At 32.1% G+C, this 21,968-nt stretch overlaps 2 protein-coding genes across 2 annotated transcripts in view; both read left to right on the plus strand.

Moving 5' to 3' along the window:
- LOC132759548 (uncharacterized) overlaps positions 1-21,609 on the plus strand; it is a 36,679-nt gene extending 15,070 nt beyond the window's left edge. Inside the window, exons 2-7 of the mRNA XM_060751338.1 lie at positions 11,749-12,749; positions 13,416-13,567; positions 15,262-15,323; positions 17,602-18,948; positions 19,187-19,352; positions 21,067-21,609. Coding sequence (XP_060607321.1) covers positions 11,752-12,749; positions 13,416-13,567; positions 15,262-15,323; positions 17,602-18,948; positions 19,187-19,352; positions 21,067-21,266 — 2,925 coding nt within the window. The 5' untranslated portion in view covers positions 11,749-11,751 and the 3' untranslated portion in view covers positions 21,267-21,609. The remainder of the gene's footprint in view (positions 1-11,748; positions 12,750-13,415; positions 13,568-15,261; positions 15,324-17,601; positions 18,949-19,186; positions 19,353-21,066) is intronic.
- LOC132759566 (uncharacterized) lies at positions 3,084-7,084 on the plus strand. The gene has a single exon (XM_060751357.1). The coding sequence runs from the start codon at positions 3,706-3,708 to the stop codon at positions 5,932-5,934; it is 2,229 nt and encodes a 742-aa protein (XP_060607340.1). The 5' UTR covers positions 3,084-3,705; the 3' UTR covers positions 5,935-7,084.
- Positions 21,610-21,968: the final 359 nt, after the last annotated feature.

Below are 21,968 nucleotides of genomic sequence, written 5' to 3' on the forward strand. Positions count from 1 at the left end.
ATTATTATTTTTATTAATGCTCCCGAAGGAAGGCATATAAGTTTGAACTGTCCACCCGTCATTCCGACCGAAAACTTTCATGTTCGAACTGTTGAACATTTCCTTTGTAACAGAAGGATTCATTCAAAATGAAGCTACGCTTCTATTTTTTAGAGAGCGATTTTATAAATGCACATTTTTGGTCTAATGGTCTAATACGGTACAGTACATTGCTAGTAATTAGAAAGTCATTTGCACGTGTTTATTAGGTTTATGTTTCACACAGTCGTGATTCTTTTTATTCAGCTAAAATGGAAGAAGATGATTTGTTAGGTTGCAAACACACTGACAAACAATGGATATGTCCGCTGGAGTCTTGCAGGAAAGTCTTAACAAGAAAGCAGACCCTCAAGTCACACCTTCGCACCATTCACAACATACACGGTATGAAAGATGACATTTTGATATGACGTCGATTTAGATCACCATTAAGTTTTTGGTTATCTCTACTTATTCATGTCTTTATTTTGTATTCTTCATTATAATGATTAGTTTTGCTGTTAGCGAGTAGTATTTATAGATATTTATTTTCTTATATTTTCCCAAACAGAAGTCAAAGTTTACAGCATTGCAGAAATACTTTGGTCGATTTGAATGTAAGAAATCGACTATGATTTTTAAACATGTATTTTCTACTGACGGACACTAGTTACATTGTCATATTTGGATGGCAATTTGCGATAACTTACAATTCTACGGATCTTATCGTATATATTTTGAAATGCAAATAATATGAAATTAGGAGAAAACTTTGAAATATAGCCCCATTTTGCACTGATGTTTAACAATCCGTAGTTTTGATTTTGCGGAAATTTAAGCGTGTGCATTCTATCATACTAGTACTTATCAGCGAGTTGAAGTGGAAGATTATCTTATTTGCATATAAGCTGTCAAGACTCATTATAATGTAAGAGTTCGTAATTTAATGTTTACAGAAGTAAAGTCAAGTGTCTGCCAGTATTGCTTTTTAGTGCATCGGAGAGTTAATTACTTTACTTCATTTCGAATTGCAATTTTCCTTTCATTCTTTATATCATTTTATTATGTTCCATGTTTCAAAACATAAAAATAGAGAGTTTCTAAGACTACTGTTAAAATAAACAGCAGGAAAACAAACATCAATTTATACGTAGTGTATTCGGGTTTATCTAAAAATACGTAATGTCGGACATCATTATGCTTTATAATTTTAATAAGTAACCACAATACAAATGTAGAAAAAAGGAAAATTTATACATATTTAACAGAAAAAACAATGTTTTGAGAAGAACATGTTTGCTGAAACAAAATAACTTGATGTTCTCTCGAAATAAAGAAATCCCCAATTACGATATTTTTTCAGTAATTTTTTGACATCAAAATTATTAATTTATGCCGCTAGAAAATGAATTGTATAGCTGATTAGTCTTATACTGTTGTTTGTAAGGAACTTGCTAAGGGACCATAGATTGATGCGCATATAAATTATTTGTTACACCTTTGAAAAATATTTTCATATTATCCGAGACGTGTTCTTTCGGCATATTATCTCAATTTTATATGATCTACTTGTTTAAAAATCGGTAAATTTTACGGTATATTGAAAAATAATAATCTAATATTCCGTCATATTTGGCCCGTTTCTGTTTTACATTCTTAGAGGCAAACAGTATGTACATTCGGATAACACTAAGGGGGAAAACAATTTTAAAGGCCGTTACTGGATCGGAAATATATGCCACAATCTCCGGCCCCTTAAGTTCTTATGGTAACTGACTGGCCAACGACTGTTGCATTATGAGTGTGTCACAGGGTAGAATTATAAACTACAACTACTGGCGAAGGATCGTCAATTTAATTGTAATATATACGAAAAAAAAAGCCTAAAAACATAAATACATGATTATAATACAAGTTAATCAAAAGATACATAAAATACACTGTTAGATAAACAAATAAAATTTTTATATTAAGTACGCTCAGTATATCTATACTCGTAAGAGAATAAAGATAAAGTGACCTGAAGAAGGAAAGTTCGCGGGAATTCGGAAGAAAGGAAATGTTAAAAACAATGTAAAACTTTCTCTCAAATCTCTTTCATACAACGTACAAAACGATTGGACAAACAAAAACAGTTCACAAAATTGCACGAGATACAGACATAGTTGAATTGTTTCGGACGTTTCCGTGAATTTCCGCTTATAAGCGTACGTTACGGAACCAACCGATACAATACAATAGCAGACGATAACAGACGCCACGGACACAAACGGTAATCGACGCATGCGCGGACATTAACTATACTTTTCCCGCGACTAAATGACGAACAGTGCACGGCAAAATGAACAATTAATATAACAAATAAATCGACCCGTGACATTCCGACATTTTATTTACCTATAAAACAGCTGTCTCAAAACTGCAGTACCCATATAATTAAAAATCAGAACTGCATTTGAAAATAACATGTTTAACAGTAGTTTCTACTGTGTATATGTGTCTCCCGATTATATGAAACATTAAAAATAAAGGTATATACCCAAAATAATAACTTTAAAGGTATAGGCTCAATATAACTGAAAATAAAGGTATAAGCACAGTTTAACTGATTTTAATGGTGTATTACTGAAAATAAAGGTATAAGCTCAGTTCATTTTAATTTAAAGGTTTGAACTCAGTTTATATGAAATTAAAGGTATACCCCCAGTTTATCACGGGTCAATTTGTTTGAACATTTCCTGACATGACTTTAATATTTAACAAATATTAAACCATTTTTTACGGAATCAACATGTTCAGATGTGTGTTTAAATATAACACAATTCTGACGTGTGATTTGAGTATTTTCATAGGGATATAAACATGTGAAAACCAAGGTCGCGGAAATAGGTGACAAACGAAAAAAATCCGATTTTCGGACGACATTCATTTGTGAAAATCATCAATTAATTTCACAAAATGAAAAATGTACATGTTTTACATCTACTGTATATAAATTTACGTTGTTATAGATTAGTGAACAACTTTTCGATTATCATAATTTTAGGTGAATTAATAAAGTTATCAAAGTATACAGTATATATGTAGTAAATATATTCAAAAGTTTCATTTTCTTGGACAGCTGTAGAATGATACAGAGTCTTGTGGCTTTTCTGTTGATACATTTTATTACCAAACATTAATTTTGTACATGTGCAAAGTAATTTAAAGTATACTTCCATTTTAAAGAATATTTGCTTTTTTCGTTACAGCTGGCGACAGTCCAAAGAGGTACAAGCTTTATGAGTCAAACGAGGGAGTAAATGTCCCAAGAACAACTTTATTCAGAATATCAAAGAGGTTAGATATTTTTTGACTTTCCAAGAAGATAAAGAACACACATTATTGAAAATAAAATAAAACTTAATTGATTTTGTGTTGTATTGAAAATTAATTTTTGTACTAATAAATGTACGCAAGTGGGTGATAATGGCTATACATCTTTTTTGAAATGTATGTTTAATTCCAGAATGGATCATTCTACCTTTGCATGAATATTTATTCAATATTGAACATTTTTTTAGGGAAGAGGATTCAGTTCATCCTGGGACTGGAGAGAGTCATCTAGAAAAAAATGATACAGTGGATTTGTCAACAAATGCTGAATGTAGCGAAGCTTGTGAAGAAGTTGATTATACAGTTTTGGATATGGATATAGAAAAATCACAAGATTCACAAGGCAATGCAAGTTCAGATGTGGACACAGCAGAACAATTATCATACACTAATAATCAAAGTGACGCCATATTAGACATCAACGAATATGCAGCTAAAACCTCTATTCCTCTTTATGTTATACCACCATCTTCAAACTGTTACCAAAGTAGTATTACAAAATTTGATCACGTAATGTCACTGTGTGCTATAGCTGCTAGACACAACATTTCTGATACATTGCTGAAAGATATTGTTGGGCTTATACAAATGCATTTACCTGAGCAAAATATAGGAGTTACAGATATAAATGAGTTAAAGGGAGCTTGTGGCTTTGAAAAGGATTACCTGAAATATCATACATATTGTGAAAATTGCAAGAAAATTTTTGAAGACCATTTAGATGAATGTCAAACTCCAAATTGTGATGGCAAAAAGTCTGATAATTTATGCAAGAAGTACTTTATTACAAGCAATTTAGGGATGCAGATAAAAGAAATCATTCAAAGAAAAGAAATTTGGGACGCACTATGTGACTTTATAGATCATCATGACAGATCTAGCATTGCAGATGTAAGAAGTGGAAGTGGATACAAGGAACTACAAAAAGAAGGAGGATTTCTAGATTCAAATAGAAATATCACATTATCAATGTTTATTGATGGTGTTCCACTTTTTAAAAGTTCTGGAGTATCCATGTGGCCTGTGTATTTTATCATAAATGAGATACCACCAAAGGAACGTTTTCTTAAAAAGAATATGCTTCTGTGGGGAATTTGGCAAGGAACAGGCAAACCAAAAATGACAATGTTTTTAACACCATTAGTTACAGATCTCCTTATGCTCCACAATGACGGTGTTAACATTGTGAAAAATGGTACATCATATTTGGTTAAAGCTAAACTTATTATAGTTACAATGGATTTGCAGGCTAGAGCATATGTGACCAATATGACTCAGCACAATGGGGAATTTTCGTGCTTATACTGTACTGCCAGTGGGAAAGTTGTGAAGAGCGGTGCAGGAAACTGTCGAACTTTTCCCTTCAAAGATTATGATAAAAGAACAGATGATATGATTAAAGAAGCATCATTGACAGCGTCACAAACTGGCAAACGTTACCATGGTTTTTTTGGAGAAAGTATTTTAAGTTGCCTTCCATATTTTTCACTCTCAAAGAACATTGTTATTGATTATATGCATGGCACACTCCTCGGAGTAACAAAGAAATTCCTTGATATGTGGTTTGATTCCAAATATAAAGACACACCTCATTACATAGGAGACAGGGTAAAAGTTCTTGACAATCTAATGAAAGCAATATGTCCACCATATCTAGTTCATCGCTCCCCAAGAGTCTTATCAAATACATATTCTCACTGGAAAGCATCAGAATTAAGGAACTGGCTTCTGTTTTACTCTGTGCCATTACTGAAAGGAATTCTGCCAGAAGTATATCTGAAGCATTATGCATGTCTTGTAGAAGGAACATACATTTTGCTTAGTGAGGGAATAGCAAACCAGGACTTGAATCGTGCTGATCTGCTACTAAAATTATTTGTTCAAAACATGGAAAATCTTTATGGCGAAGAAACGTTAAGTCTAAATATCCACAACCTTACTCATTCTGTTGATATTGTACAACAATGGGGACCTCTATGGGGGTATTCTTGTTTTCCTTTTGAGTCATTTAATGGAGAAATAAAGCAATCTGTTCATGGAACTGGAAATGTTTGTAGACAGATCTTCTGGTCATTTCAGGCACAAAAACGGCTTGCACAGTTGTCAAGTAGTATGCCAGACTGCATGTCAAAAGATTTCATTCAGTCACTAGAAATTCGAAAAAGACAGTCATCTAGAACTGAAGCATATCAGTGCTGGATTATAAAGTTTTCCAATAATACCAGTGGATTCAAACAGGATATTTTGGCAAAAATTGAGAAAGAAATTGGCAATGCTGATTTCTCTACAGCCTCAAAAATAGTGAGAAATGGGTATACAATGTACACAAAAAATTCTAAAAAAGTTAAACAGCAAAACTCTTATACTATCAAATTGAATAACAGGGATATTTATGCTTTAGAAACAGAGCATTTTATAGTGCAAAATGATGCAGAAAGGAAAGTGTTTGCAGTTGGGACAGCACTGGTTAAGACTGGGTCTACTTTGGAAGGAACAGTGCCGCATCTAATACAAGTAACTAGAAGGTTTGTATACATTTAAAATGTTTCATCTGAATTCACAGATTCATTTCAAATCATGTTTCAGAATTTCAAATTCTGTATTGTTAAAAGTCTATACTATTTGTTTGGTTCTGCCTACATTTGAGTCAATCAATAGGAAAACAAATGTTAATTCTACATTCTTAAATATTCAGTTTACTCTGCTTTAAATTGAGCCCTCATATTTACTGTTTTATCTAAATTAATATTGGTGAGACTGCTTAAAATTGTTGATTCAAAGATTTAACCGTTACACTGTGAAACTTTTTTAATGCTTTTAATATGTTTCAAATTACATATTTGTAATTTTTCTACCTACAGGAAGGGAATGGAAGTGATACCTGCAGAACAATTACTTGAGCCACTAATAGTGATGACAAATGGAACAGATATTGCAGTAGCAAGCTTTCCAAACACATATGAAAGAGATTAGTTCAAAACTGTCAACATTAAGTTGAAATGAGTAATCAGCAATACTGTATTGAAATACAATGCAATCTGTTCTGACAATAAGCTGCAAAGATAATAAATACATTAAAATAGCAAGAGTGGTATTCTATTTAAGCTTAAAAAGGAAAAAAACATGCACTATTCTCTGACACATATAACTACATGTATGAATCATTGCTATTTTTATCACATATCAGAGACATATTTATGTCTCTGCACATATGCATTAATGATAAATTGTTAATAGTATGCCAATAGTATGTCAAGCAGTATTAAGCTCTATATTATTATGAAAAATTATGATATTTTAATCATTTAACTCGTGATAATATTGTAAGTGAAATCATGATAATGGCTCAACATTTTCCGAGATGAAATTTAGCTAAGTACAATTTTCCGAGGTGATTTCCAAGCTAAAAAATGGCAAAGTGTTTCAAACAAATTTGACGTAAATTTTCTAAGTTCTTTTACGAGCAAAAAAATGACAAAGTCCTTCATTTCCAAGCTTTTTCCGAGCTGTTTTTTGGCAGAGTATGTAAATTCCGAGACAGTTTCCAAGGTTTTCTTTATTTCCAAGGTTTTTTATACAAAAACCTTGGAAAAAATTTCCAAGGTTTTAAGAAAAACCTTGGAATTAAAAAAAAACCTTGTAAAACTGGTTTATTTCCAAGGTTTTTGAAGCAGTTTCCGTGGTTTTTTTCATAAACCTCGGAAAATCTACACCCGGGTTATGTGTGTGTTTATAATTATATCAATTTACTGCCCTCATTGACAAATACCCATATCTTATGACATTTAAAGTATAATATACATTAAATGTAACCATGTCTTTAAACTATAATATTTTATTGTTTGTGAATAAATATAGCAAAAATAAATATATAGGTCAAATGATTGCATTATATATCATTTTTGTGTGTGAAGTGATGAAATAAAATGTATTTGCTTACCGCAATTACCTGAGTAGTAGTACTAGCCCAATTGTTTACTGACTGTATTGTTGAACAATGAAGAAACAAAAAATACTTAAGTAGCAACCATTTAATCACCTCACCGTATTTATTTCTAAGTCAATGCATGTTTAACCGTATTAAGTAAAGTGCACCTAGTAACTTTAAGATAACTTGAGATCACCTGTGATCATGTAAACATGTCATGTTAACAATTATGTCGGTTAGTTTAATGATGTACAAAATATTTTTACATTAAGTGTTCTATAAAGAAATGATATTTTGCTACTCTTTTATGAGACTGCCATTTATTTAGGCACATAATTTTTGTATTGTGAAATTGCTTAAATTGGGTAAAATTATCATCATAAGTCGAATTTTGAAAAAGTATTGACAACATTTTGGAAATGAAAAAGAATATGTGTTATTCATTGCACTTTTAATTTCAGTGTTATTCCATTCTTTGTTTGTGAAGGAAGTTAGAATATTACTTATTTACAGGAATTTTTTTATGCAAAATCATATATCAATTCTTTTACTATATTAGCTTTTTCTTTATATAGTACATAACAAGGCAGATTTGGAATTTTGATGTTTGATGAGTCATTGCCCTATTTCTTACCAAAGAATATTAAGATTATATCCACAGCTGAGTAGTAAAAGGCCAGCAAAATAAATAATAGCCTGAGTACTTCAGCCAAAGGGCATTATTCATTTCAGGATAGATTATCATCTTTCGATGTGTCTCTGATGTGTATTAATATCTTTAGTACGTCTTGATAGATCTAATAGTAGCACCATTTGAATAAGTTATATTTCTGTCGTTTAAATTCCCATCTCTGTACAGAAACTTATACAGAGTTGCTTCCCTTTTATACAAAGTCTAGTAAAATCAAGAAGCAAGTTTATTTTTTTCTTGGAATAAATTTTTTTCTTTAAATTTCTATAAAACTCTATTTGTACAAATTACGCTCAACAGTTATTAAAATAAAAGCAAGCGATCAGTGCCTAAAACCTACTTTTACTTTACAACTAGCTGTTTTTGATGTAAGACTTAAAATGTGACGTCATAATGTTTCAGTTTTGGCACGTCCTGCCTCAGGGTCAAAACAGCCTCAGCCTTTTCCTTTGGGAAAATATGCTTAATTTTGGCATACTTTATGAAAAGGGGTCTCAAACTTTTAACAAGTTCTTTAAAATAGAAAAGCATAAAGCACTGGGAAATACTAATAAGGCAGTAAAAGACCTTTATTCAACACTATCATTTAATTTTGTTCTAATTTCAAAAGACTAGGGAAATTTGAGGACCAAACTGGGGCAAAAAAGAGGCTAGTTTGGTTGGGGAAGCAGCCTATTTTTGGCATCTAGACTACAAAGAAGGGATTTTTTGGTAACTGTAAAAAAATACACAGCCCTTATAGTATCAAGCAAAAGGTGTTTCATAAGTCAGAAATTGCTGGCCCTTTCAGTACTAAGGGGTGACACTACATGTATAATAAACAGAACCTTTACCTTTAACCTTCTTATAAATACAAAATTAATTAAACCGAAGTACTTCCTCTTCAAAATGTTTTTATTTCATAAATTGTTTCAAAGTACCAATTTCTGTACTTGTTGGATAAATACCGTAGATTTTATAAAATGTGATGGCATCACCGGAGCGCGTGTAAGGATGTGATACGATCATATTGTGAAAGTTAAGGTCATATTGATGGAGGGAGGTAGTATTGGATCACTTGCTTCAATGACATGTGTTAATATTCTGTAAATCACAGTTTGATATTGGTAATGTATTGTCACATGTCTGGCATCGTGATATGTATAAAATGATTTTCCAATAACAATATATTTATAATACTGGTATGTGAAAGACAACAGAATAAAAAAATAACACATAATATTGCCATATTTCATTGCGATATGGCAGCATTGACTTGATATAGAAACCAGAGAGAAAATTTATACCTACAAAACAAGAAGTAATATATTGATATTTATTTATTTATTTAGAATACTTATTTTTTTGCTATTTAAAAGTGTTACAATTATTATTTATTGAATAAAGTAAATAAATTTAAAATGTGTTAGTGTTGAAGTCTTGTAATTCTTTTATAAAAACAAGATAAACATTTATCGAGGAAAATTATTTTTTTTCTAACATGTAGAAATTTATAGGAACAATTTTCATTCTATAATATACATTTTATTTTTTATGTAATTTGTTTTGTTTGGTTTGAGTAGTCGTTCTGCGCATTTGATAAATGTTTCTTAGAAAGTGTAAAAATATCTGATATGTTTGAAAGGCAACTTTCTGGGAGTCAATGAAAATTGAAGAAGTAAAAAAAGGAGTAAAATTTGGAATAGAATTCATATTACATTGGTACTATAACTGAAAAAGTGGTGTTCTTGGATATATAATAAATACTTTTAGTTAGTGAATAGAAAGTGTTCTGGATTTGATGTCAGTGATTGTTTTGTCTGTGGACCTAATGTTTATGTATACTTATAAATTGACAAGGAATTATTATATGTTAAAGATTTGTAAATAAATTAATGTTTTATACAGAATACATTACTTGCCAAATTTATATTATGTATTGTAAATGTTTGATGAATAATTTCAGAATCAAATCAAATGAGAGTATTTTATGTTATTTCAAATTATTGTTTGTTGGCATATAACCATTCCAGAAACTGAAATTCTTCAGTCTTTAAAGTTGGTAAGTACAAGTTTATAAAATAAGTTAAAGTTAGTACAAGTTAAGTAAGTTCAGTACAAGTTTATAAAATAAGTTAAAGTTAGTACATGTTTTTTAAATAAGTTAAAGTAAGTACAAGTTTATTAAGTAAGTTAAAGTCAGTACAAGTTTATTAAATAAGTTAAAGTACCGGTAACTTAGTACAAGTTTATTTTCTTTAGTAACTGATCAGGGTTTTGGAAAGGTCTATTAAAGTGAATTTACTCTATGAAATCTATCGGTAGTGTTTGAAAGTGAAATAAACATTATACAACATACACAAAATGGAACAAATTATAACAAGCTAAATAATATATGCTAAATAATTTTTAGCAAGTAAATAAATTTAAAATAATACTGATTTTCTCTATAATATTAAATTGATATATATAATGTTTGCCACATATGTGTAAACTAATGTTTGAGTAGATAATTCCTTTTGCATTTTGTTTGGAATGTAATTTAGAAAAATACACGTAAATTTAACCGGCAATATTTTTCTGAAAATAATGTTCTATAAAAGACACTTGCCACGATTAAGATGTTTCAAAGCTCAAACAAGAATTTGTTTGTTTTTAAAGCTTACCCTAGGATCAGTTTATATGTTTCTATGCACATTAAATTTTAGGAATTGTTTAGAATTTATTTGTTTCCAAGCTCAAACAAGGATTTGATTGTCCGCAAGCTCTTGCTAGGATTTGTTCATTTCCAATCTTGTACTTGGGATTTGTTTGTTTCCATGTTCACATACTATGATTTGTTTGTTCCTTAGCTCATACTAGAATTTTATTGTTTATAAGCTTGCTCTAGGTTTTCTTTGTTTCCATGCTCATGCTACATTTTCCAGTCACTCGAGGATTTATTTGTTTCCAAGCTCATGCCAGGATTTGTGCCTTTCCAAGCTCATGCTGGGATTGGTTTGTTTCCATGCTAACACTAGGATTATTTGTTTATTGCAGAGATAGTTTACATGTATATATATGTATAATTGTTCATATAATATTGTGGCAAATAATGAAATGGACATGCTAATAAAAACTGAAAATAAAGTGCTAAAACCTCTTATCACATACAGTGATATCATAACTGAGTGATGTGTCTTGCATGTTTTTATTATATAACAAGAACTCACTGTCTTCGGTTATAATATTTTTCACAGCATAATTTGACTAAAGGTATATTTTGGACATTATAAGTGGGTGCTTTTTTTTTTCTTTCAAAAAGCTCATAAAATTATGATATACATGTAGTACAGATGTAGTATATATATAAATTATAGTTTGTACTGGATGTAGGATATATATAAATTTTGCTGTGAAATGTTTTGATTTGAAGGAAAAAGTCTGTGGGGAAAAAAAATTTTTTAGCAGCTTTTAACATATTTTTTTTATGTTATAATATTTTTCACAGCATAATTTGACTAAAGGTATATTTTGGACATTATAAGTGGGTGCTTTTTTTTTTCTTTCAAAAAGCTCATAAAATTATGATATACATGTAGTACAGATGTAGTATATATATAAATTATAGTTTGTACTGGATGTAGGATATACATGTATATACATTTAGCTGTGAAATGTTTTGATTTGAAGGAAAAAGTCTGTGGGAAAAAAAATTTTTTAGCAGCTTTTAACATATTTTTTTTGTTTTATTCAAATACGTCTTTTTTTTCTTCAGAAAATGTCTGCCCAAGATATGGACAGTGCAGTCAAAAATACAGGAGGAGGTGCAAACTTTCTTGACTTTAAGTTGAAGAGAAGACGCATCAGTGAAATTATCAGTAGCGTTAGCCGAGACTGTCAAATCGAGTCCGATGTGCAAAGTAACACAAGTTGTGAAAGCGGCTATGCCAGTCAGGCCGATAGTTCACCCAGCGGAAATGAGAAGAGTACGTCGCCAAAAACTAACGGATGGGAAGACTGTAGCGAAAATGATGTAGTAACAAGTGAAAATGAACGGAATGAGTTGAAAGAGGAGTCCGTCGATTCATTTCAGGCGCGTTATAGTTCAGGATTATTTGTGCCACCTCCATTTGCTAATAACAATAGCGAGAATATGCACATTGGGGTTGCATATGTAAGCTTCCCTTCGGAGTCATATGACGAGTCTGATAAGCAAGATCGGGAAATGAAAATGGGTCTTATTCCTGTGATGCCATCAATGCCTGGGTTTCTTCCGCTTGGAGTGAATGGGCTTTCCGGATTATCCTTACCAAAAGATTTACCAAAAGGTCTTAAGCCAATCTTTGTAACAGCTATGCCGAGTGGTTTCATTATGACATCATCTGGTCCGGTAGCTCTTCATACAAACACAAGTAATCAGGTAAATGAGCCGCGGGAAACTGTGCGTAAACATAGACTTAGTTGTACAGACTCTGAAAAGAGCAGTGTAACAAGTTCGAAAAAAATTGTGACAAAAGAGACTGAGTCTGAATTCATAGAACATTACACAAATGGAACATTTGAATATTTAGGGCATCTTGGCAGTTTAAGACGTGAAAATCAAAATGAAAGTGAACGGAACTCTCAATCTTCCACCACAGAAGTGCAAAGTATTCAGAAAGAAGAGTTGATAAGAAGAACGCCAACACCAACGTACGATAACAAATACCCAATGGTCTGTGGTATATGTAATGATAAGGCAACAGGGCTTCATTATGGAATAATAACATGTGAAGGGTGAGAATGGTAGTTTTATGCTACTATATTATTAAGATGAAGATTAAATAAACAAATGAATCATACAGGTTAAAAATGCGATGGGAATTATTATATTCATCGTTTACAATTACTGTATAAGTGGTTAAGTTTACGACGCGGAAATATTGGCGAATTACGTACAAATAATCACTAAAATTTCATTGAGCTTTATATGTAAATATCAACCAACCTTTCATTTAATTCTACTCTGCACAATTCTCTCATGTGAAATCTCTGGAATTTAAAGCTTGTTAACTTTTTGATATTCAGAAATATCCACTTACACAGTACATTGAATCATTGTAGTTACTAATAAAATTACCTGCAAACTTTAACAGCTTCCGAGATCATTACAAATGCAGAATTAAGATTTAATGTACAATAATTTCCTACAAAATTTTCTTTTTATGATAATTTAACTAGGTTTATTTTATTTTTTAAATTACCAATAAGATGAAGCTAAAGTACATCTTTCAACAAAAACAATGTTAGTAGAATTTACCCACTATGTGGGTAAATTGTCTGACTCCCAAATGATAGAATTATCAAATTTACATGTATATACTTTTTAATTTAAAAACTTACTTAGCATACAAAATATGTTAATTGAATTGTTTTAATTAAAAAAAATCTTTTTCATTCCAGATGTAAAGGGTTTTTCAAAAGGACGGTACAGAATCGCCGCGTGTATACATGTGTAGGTGGGTCGGGAGAATGCGAGATCAATAAAGCACAAAGAAACAAATGTCAGTTTTGTCGCTTCAAAAAGTGTTTACAAGCAGGGATGGTTCTTGCAGGTATTGTTGCTATATCGATATTTTGCTGATTAAATAATAAAAAAAATGAAGGTTTTAAGCAGCTAAGAGGAGGGAGCAAATCAGCTGACTGTCGATATTTAAAGAATTTTTTTGTTATAAGCATCTTATGATGGTGGCTTAATTGTTGTCCTTCATTCTGTACTTGCACATGGTTTGATCACAATAGGTGCAACATGAATAATGGTACAATAAACACTGTCGTAGATAGTTTATAGCAAAAAGTCAAGTCAAAAATGTTTGAATTTAAGGCCTTTTCTTTGTATCAAAGACATGTGTAGTACATTGTAGGTGCTAATAACCTTAAAGACAAATCATAGCTAACACCCTTGTATTGTAATATATATATTAATCTATCAAGTAGGCCATGTTTAGCTCAAAATGGAGCCTGGGTCAACTGATTGTAATCCAGGTGGGGTCACTGGTTTGATCTTCGGGCGAGACAGAATTTCTGTGTGACAAATGATCTCAGACTTTGGGTGTAGTCTAGTGGTCATTTAAAACTTCATTCATGGATAGATCTCACAGAGAAGTGCAGTGACAAAGAGCCTTTACCCTTTTTAACAAACTTTTTGACAGTTGTGTTTTTCAAATACACTTTGATAAGTTTTTTTTTTTTATGCCCCCACAATGTGGGAGCATATAGCGTTGCACTTGTCCGTCCATCCGTCAGTCCGTCCGTCAGTCCGTCTGTCAGTCCGTCAGTCCGTCCGTACGTCCCGAAATCTTGTGAACGCAACTCCTCTTAAACCGGATGGCAGATTTTGCTTAAACTTACAGGGATGAACAACCTTAATGTGTAGATGGTAGTAAAGGAAGGAATTTTTGCTGCGACCAAATTTAACAGAATTATGGCCCTTTGTTGATTTTTTCACTAGATACTATGTAGAAATATTGTGAACGCAACTCCTTTTAAACCGGATGGCAGATTTTGTTTAAACTTCCAGGGATGAACAACCTTAATGTGTTGATGGTAGTAAAGGAAGGAATTTTTGCTGCGACCAAATTTAAAAGAATTATGGCCCTTTGTTGATTTTTTCACTATATACTATGTAGAAATTTTGTGAACGCAACTCCTCTTAAACCGGATGGCAGATTTTGCTTAAACTTACAGGGATGAACAACCTGAATGTGTAGATGGTAGTAAAGGAAGGAATTTTTGCTGCGACCAAATTTAACAGAATTATGGCCCTTTGTTGTTTTTTTCACTATATACTATGTAGAAATTTTGTGAATGCAACTCCTCTTAAACCGGATGGCAGATTTTGCTTAAACTTCCAGGGATGAACACCCTAAATGTGTAGATGGTAGTAAAGGAAGGAATTTTTGCTGCAACCAGAATTATGGCCCTTTGTTGATTTTTTCATTATATACTATGTAGAAATTTTGTGAACGCAACTCCTCTTAAACCGGATGGCAGATTTTGCTTAAACTTCCAGGGATTAACAGCCTTAATGTGTAGATGGTAGTAAAGGAAGGAATTTTTGCTGCGACCAAATTTAACAGAATTATGGCCCTTTGTTGATTTTTACTTTTCAACTTGTGGCACTTTTAGTCCAATAAATATTTGACCTAGAGTAATAAGATTGACAGGACAGTGGCGTGTGGGGGCATCCGTGTCCTATGGACACATTTCTAGTTTTTAATTTTTAAAAATTGTGCCTGTTTCTTTTCAGCTGTTCGGGAAGATAGAATGCCAGGGGGACGTAATTCAGGGGAAGTTTATAACCTGTACAAGGTAACTTTTTAATTATTCATAGCTTCATTTCCCTGCCATCTGGTATTCTTAATCATAGATTTATTTGTCATACCATACTGACTTCTGATAGAACATTTTAACAATTTCAGTCAAATCTTTAAAATTCCAAACAAAAAATACAATTTTTTTCCCAAAAAGCTAAACTTATTTTAAGGGATATTTAATGGCATCATTTATACATGATAATGATTGTGTCTAAAGAAAAGTGAACATTTTATACAGGTAGCCAAACTTATTGTTGTTAATCATGAGAAATCTTTTAAAAGAGATAATATGCCTAATACCTGTAATACATGTACATGTATTTTTTTCCTATAGACCATTAACTTGTTTCTTTACAAGGATTATTGTAACCATAGAAACAAAGTTTTGTTTTGAAATTACAATAATATTGTTCGTCTGTTAATTGTTCAAAAATAGAGGTGCAATAAATAATGCTAAATTAATCTTTTTTGTTCAATATGAATAATGGAAGGTAAATAATAAGAAAAAGGGCATTGTTAAATAGATACATATGTTTTACAAGTGTATGAAATCTTAAATTGTTAAGTTGTTGTTTTTTTGACGGGTTTTTTTGGAAGAAAATTATTAACCAATATGCCATGGATTTAATTTTACTGTTAAATGTATTTTTTGGGTATTGGAAAATTTATGCATGCACAAAAAAATTCAGCCCACAAAAACAAATAATTCCTAGCAGTTAGTATTCTATAAAATGTACACATACAAAAAAACTTTCTTTCTTCTTTATTGATACATGTATATACCGGGTATATTTGTGCATTAACATACATTTTTTTATCTGAAGAAAAACATTTATTACCTTAAGGTAGTTAAGTTAAAAGTTGGTACAAAAAATTAACCCCAAAAAATTTAATTTTTGCACACCTTGTTAAAGATTTGTCAAAGTTTTAAGCCCACCTGAGTGTGCAACTTTAAGTGAATGTTATTAGTATATTATTTATCCTGCAACATTAACACTTTTTGTTTTGCTCAAACTGTGCAAATAATAGTAGTTGAAATTTTGTCGGTCTTTGTTCTTTTGAAAGCTGCGTGATATAGTTTCATGAATTCTGTAAATTTAATAATAAGTACTTTTTAACTTGCAAGCAAACATTAGTTTTATAGAGATAGACCTTATACTGCAAGATTTAAACGTATGTGAAAAGTGAAACCCGAAACCAAGTAAAGAAAGAAAACAAACACATAATCTTTCACGAGGATTTACATGTGACTAATTACATTGTGATTTTATTTTAGATTTTTCTCTTTTATTCTGACATTGTCAACAGGTTTAATTGTCCCTACATTAGATATATAATACTATAATTCATACATATTTTTATTTAACCTTGCCTGAATGGAAGGGCATTTAAAATTGAGAATTAACATAGAACTGGGGGGGGGGGGAGAGAGATAGGAATTCACTGAAATTGAAAATAAATGCCAATAATTATTCCTCAAGGAAATAGAAATAGATTGTGCTGAAGTGATGTTTTTATGTTAGACTAGAACCATATCTAGCTTTGTGCTATATTATTGCTTCACACCAGAGACTTATGTTACATCATGATAAGAAGCTCTAAAAATAGAAAATTTTCTAATCCAGACCCACAATTCCTTGCACAAGATTTTGTTTAACCCTTTACTTGGAGTTGATTAATTTCCACTGTTTTGTTTTAAATAACCAAATGTGTTTACATTTTCATCCATTACAGAGAATAAGTGTATAAAGTCATAACTCCCTCTCCAAGGCGCATTAAAATATAGCTCTGTGCCCTCACCACTACTCGTAAATGGACGTTTCCATTTTTCAATTTGCACAAACCCCATTTTTCTTTGTCTTTTTTTTTTTTTTTTTTTTAAATTCAAAATATTTATTAACTGAATAGCTAACAATGCAGACCATGATCAGACGGCACAGATTTACCAGTTGATCTTGTTCTGCACTGGTCACGTGTAGAATCTGTTGCTTCTTGCAGACTAAAGGTTTTATATGAAAGATATTATCACAGTATGTGGGTCTTGTTATTTTCATCAGGTAATAAGAATTCTAAGATAAAAGGGTTGGTCATCTCTGAAGAGGAGAAATTTGAAATAATGCTAAACATTTTTTCAATAGTTATTAATAACCTTGGGACTATAACTTAACAAGGTAACATTTTTCTTAGCGGTAAACCAGTCTTAACTAGTATAGTTTAAATATGAATATAATTAGGACATAATATAAACAGATTAGAATTGGCTGTAATTTCAGGTGAAGTATAAGAAGCATAAACGTAGAGATGAGGCCAGGATTTGTAAGGAGCGTGTTGCTAGAATTGTTACCAATCAAGAGAACCAGCAAGTACGAATAAGTCCAGTGAAGCCGGGTCACAACAATCGCAGTATTTTACACGTACCATATTTTAACATGCCTGAACCCGGATACAAGCAGTATGATTCAAGACGGCCAGGTTCATCGAGTTATTCTCAAACGAGTTCCAGTTGCGGAAGTCAAAATGACCTTTATTATTCAACTAACTCCTATAGTCATTATCCACAGGGTGCACATTGCGGTCATAATCCTATTCAAGGTCAAGGTCATCCATCAACATTAAGTGCGTCACATGACCAACAAAATATCGGAAAGGACAGGTTGGGTTACGTTTCGATGACATCAAATTCTGACTATATGTCGCCACATAATTACAATGAGCAGTTGGCACCGGGAGATGTCACAAGAAACGGTGTCAATTATCCACTGAATCACGAATCTCGTAAACGGGACCATTCATTCTTAGAAAATATCGAAGAGTTTTCATATGGATTCAGTCATGATTCATGCAGTAATTCCGTTGAAGTGCCAGAAAAAAAACTAAGATGTAGTGAAAATGATAATCAAAGGTACCATTTATCTGAGCGGGAATTCATGGAAAGTAGGACAGAATATCCAAATTTTAAAAACCCATCGCAGTATCAAAATATTAATTCTCATAAAAAGTTTGCGGAGACTCTTGGTATGTGTGATGAATCAGTTGAAGAAAGGACATCATGGCATCATAATGCTGATGTCAAAAAACATTTTCAAACCCCCACATCCAAAGATTCCCATGCCATTTTACGAAGTACGCTTTTACAAAAAGACGACCTTTTTCCAATGCGTATGTGTCCAAAACCTTCATATTCAGGGTCAGTAAGTTCTAGATCTGAAGACAGTCATGTGACGTCAGTGTCACACAACAATTTACCAAAAACTGTGTCGAACTGTGAGGTCAGACATTTAGAGCAAAGATCGTATTTCTTGATCGAAAGTTTGTTAGAATGTGACCGTCTGCTTGACATCACTGATCTGTATCAGACAGAGGATTTGCTATCTAATTCCAAAGACGTAACCAAGCTTTTGTGTGACCTCGGTGACAAGATTGTTGGAAAGTTAATAAAATGGACAAAACATCTGACTTTCTTTAAAGAGATTCCGATAGAAGCCCACTCCCAGCTGTTGTCATGTAAATGGCATGAACTTCTTCTACTTATAACAACAGCTTACAAGGCCATACAAGGACAGGGAAACAATGGGATGTCAGAAGAAGATCTCTACGCACTCAATACAAAACATTTACAGGTAAATTTGTACAACAATCTACAATCTGAATTTTAGTTTTTAGCTTCTTTTGAAATAAGACACCTGCTTAGCCTGATTGGCCTTAATTTGTGGCTACTCAATCATAGTGTCTTTTAAATTCCTTTATTAACAAATAAACTAATCCAAATTCATTAACAGTGTTGTGTAGAAGTAAAACCAAAGTTGAAAAAAGCTTTACATGTAGATGTGAATCTAACTTTTATCTTTTGAATTTCAGGGATATCTAGAGTGCCTCTTTCAGAAAGAGTTTACGACAGAGCAGTTGGAGTCAGAGCTCGGGGAAATGATGAGAATAATCACAAGTCTGATGCACGGGTTCATGAGGTTAGGTCTCACAAAACACGAGTATGTGTGTCTTCAGGTGATTCTACTACTGAATCAAAGTAAGTGTTTAATCATTTTCTATGTACAGTCTAACTTGTCCATGTGGCCACGTGTATCAAGCAACTTTTGTCCATAGCAACCACTGTAATTTCCCTCGATCATTGTTATTCTATATCTTTAATGTAATCTTTATAGTTTATTACGTTATCTTAATATCAAAGCATACCGAGATACCCAGATGGCACACTTCATTGTATTCTAAATACTTCAATCCAATAGATGAAATAAAAGGCGCACCTTTCCAAATTTACAGTTTTTGTTTGTTTCGTTACTTTGTTCTAGGTGTTTCTAGTTTTCTAAGCCGATTTTTGATAATATCTGGGCTTTCCTTGGATAATGAACCAGTAATTTCTTATTCATCCGAAAGTGACGGACTACTTTTTGTGTCGCCTTGAAAAGGTGACATATAAGGGTTACTTTTGTCGGCGGCGGCGTCTGTGTCGGCGTCGTTGTCGGCGTCGATGTCCGCTAAAGCTTGTCTGGAGCATAACTCAGTCACTATAAGTCTGATTGACTTCAAACTTGGTATGCATGCTTCTTTCAATAACCCGAAGTGCAGTGCACAAGGACCGGTACTCTGCAGTTCTTATTTTTTGAGTTATTGCCCTTTGTTAATTTTCATACTTTAATTTTGTCCGGGCCATTTCTCTTCAACTAAAAAAGCTATGGACTTGAAACTTCATAGGATGATAGATCTCATTAAGAAGAAATGCAGTGCACAAGAACCAGTACTTTAAACTTCCTAATTTTTGAGTTATTGCCCTTTGTTAATTTTCAAACTTTATTTTTGTCCGGGCCATTTCTCCTTATGTATAAAAGCCATGGACTTGAAACTTCATAGGATGATAGGTCTCATTAAGAAGAAGTGCAGTGCACAAGAACTGGTACTCTGCATTTCTTATTTTTTTGAGTTATTGCCCTTTGTTTATTTTCATACTTAATTTTTGTCCAGGCCATTTCTCTGAAAGTATAAAAATTATGGACTTGAAACTTCATAGGATGATAGATTTCATTAAAAAGAAGTGCAGTGCATAAGAACTGATACTCAGCATTTCTTATTTTTGAGTTATTGCCCTTTGTTGCTTTTCTTACTTTATTTTTGTCCTGGTCATTTTTCCTCAAGTATGAAAGCTATGGACTTGAAACATCATAGAATGATAGATCTTATTGATAAGAAGTGCAGTGTACAGAAACTGCTGCTCTGCACTTATTATTTTTTTAGTTATTGCCCTTTGTTATTTTTCATATTTCATTTTTGTCCTTGCCATTTCCCCTAAACTAAATTGTTCACAAGGCGACACATCTGACTCGCGGAGTTCTTGTCTCACATAATGATTTCTAAATCAGCGATGAGAGACAAATGAACATAGGACTCGGTGTTTGAGATCTATTTGCCATTGAGAAATTGAGAACCATAGATTACTAATTTGATGCTCTCCCTATTTAGCTATGCAGGTGCACTTATTTTTATGCAATAAAAAACTGTTGTAAATGAGTTGTCTGGTGTTTGTGGATAAAGTGATTTAACCATGCCTAAAGAATTTAATATCCACTGGTATTTCCTATTTATTGACAAAATGTACAGAATTTGTTAGGAAATTAGTAGAATTAAAGTGGTGAATTTAAAAAAAGAAGAAGAAGAAGAATACTGACCTTTTTCATATTTGTTAGCATTTTTTATGTATATTTAATGTATGCCTGTCTTATTTGTAGATGATCTGGCACAAAATGCTATAGTGAACAAAGTTCAGGATCGCTACAGTGCTGTTCTCAAAGAGTATGTGACGTGTCATTTTCCGGATCAACCGAACCGGTTTGCCGAGCTATTGCTATGGTTACCACAGATTCAGACAGCTTCGGCTTTGCTTATCAGGAGTAAAATGATTTACATACCTTTCTTTTTGAATCATTGATGACAGTAAAAAGAATCGTTGATGAATATTTTGGGACTGATGAATCATTGATGACTTTTGAGTCATTTAGGAGTGATGATGTTAGAAGAGACATTGACATTTTAAACAACATTCACTTCCGAAGTTTGACTATTTTGTTCTTAAAAAAGAACTATTGTAAAGCAAGTTTTCTGGACATTTTTTCAGTGATCAAGAAGTCTTCTGTAGAAAATTACAGGAGAATGTGTACAGATTTATAATTTTGTTGAATTAGTAGAGAGTTGAAATACATTATAAATTATAAATGATCACATCATGTACTTAAAAGTTTAAAAGTATTTTTTATTGTTTGACATGAAAATAATTTCTTTTCTTTTTCTTTTTTTCACAAGAAACAGAAATGCTGTGAATATTATGTGAAAATAGTATCTGCTACTAAATTCAAAGTGCTTCACAAATTAGATTATGACAGAATTACTATGAATATAAATTTTAAGCCACTTTTGGCCTCAGAAAAACATGTTTTTCTTTCTGAAGTCTGTATTAAAGAGAACTGTTAGATGTATTTAATGACCACTTTCATGAGAGAGCAACATTTACTGATATCTAATATATTTCTGTCTTTATTAATGGACATGTTTACCTTTTAAAGATATTTATTTATTTTATTCATTTTTTGTTGTTGAGCTTTTGAAATAATACAAATATGGAAATCCACTCATA

Source organism: Ruditapes philippinarum, unplaced genomic scaffold (genome assembly GCF_026571515.1).
Source record: "Ruditapes philippinarum isolate M1 unplaced genomic scaffold, ASM2657151v2 ctg916_1_1_1_1, whole genome shotgun sequence".
Lineage (NCBI taxonomy): Eukaryota > Metazoa > Mollusca > Bivalvia > Venerida > Veneridae > Ruditapes > Ruditapes philippinarum.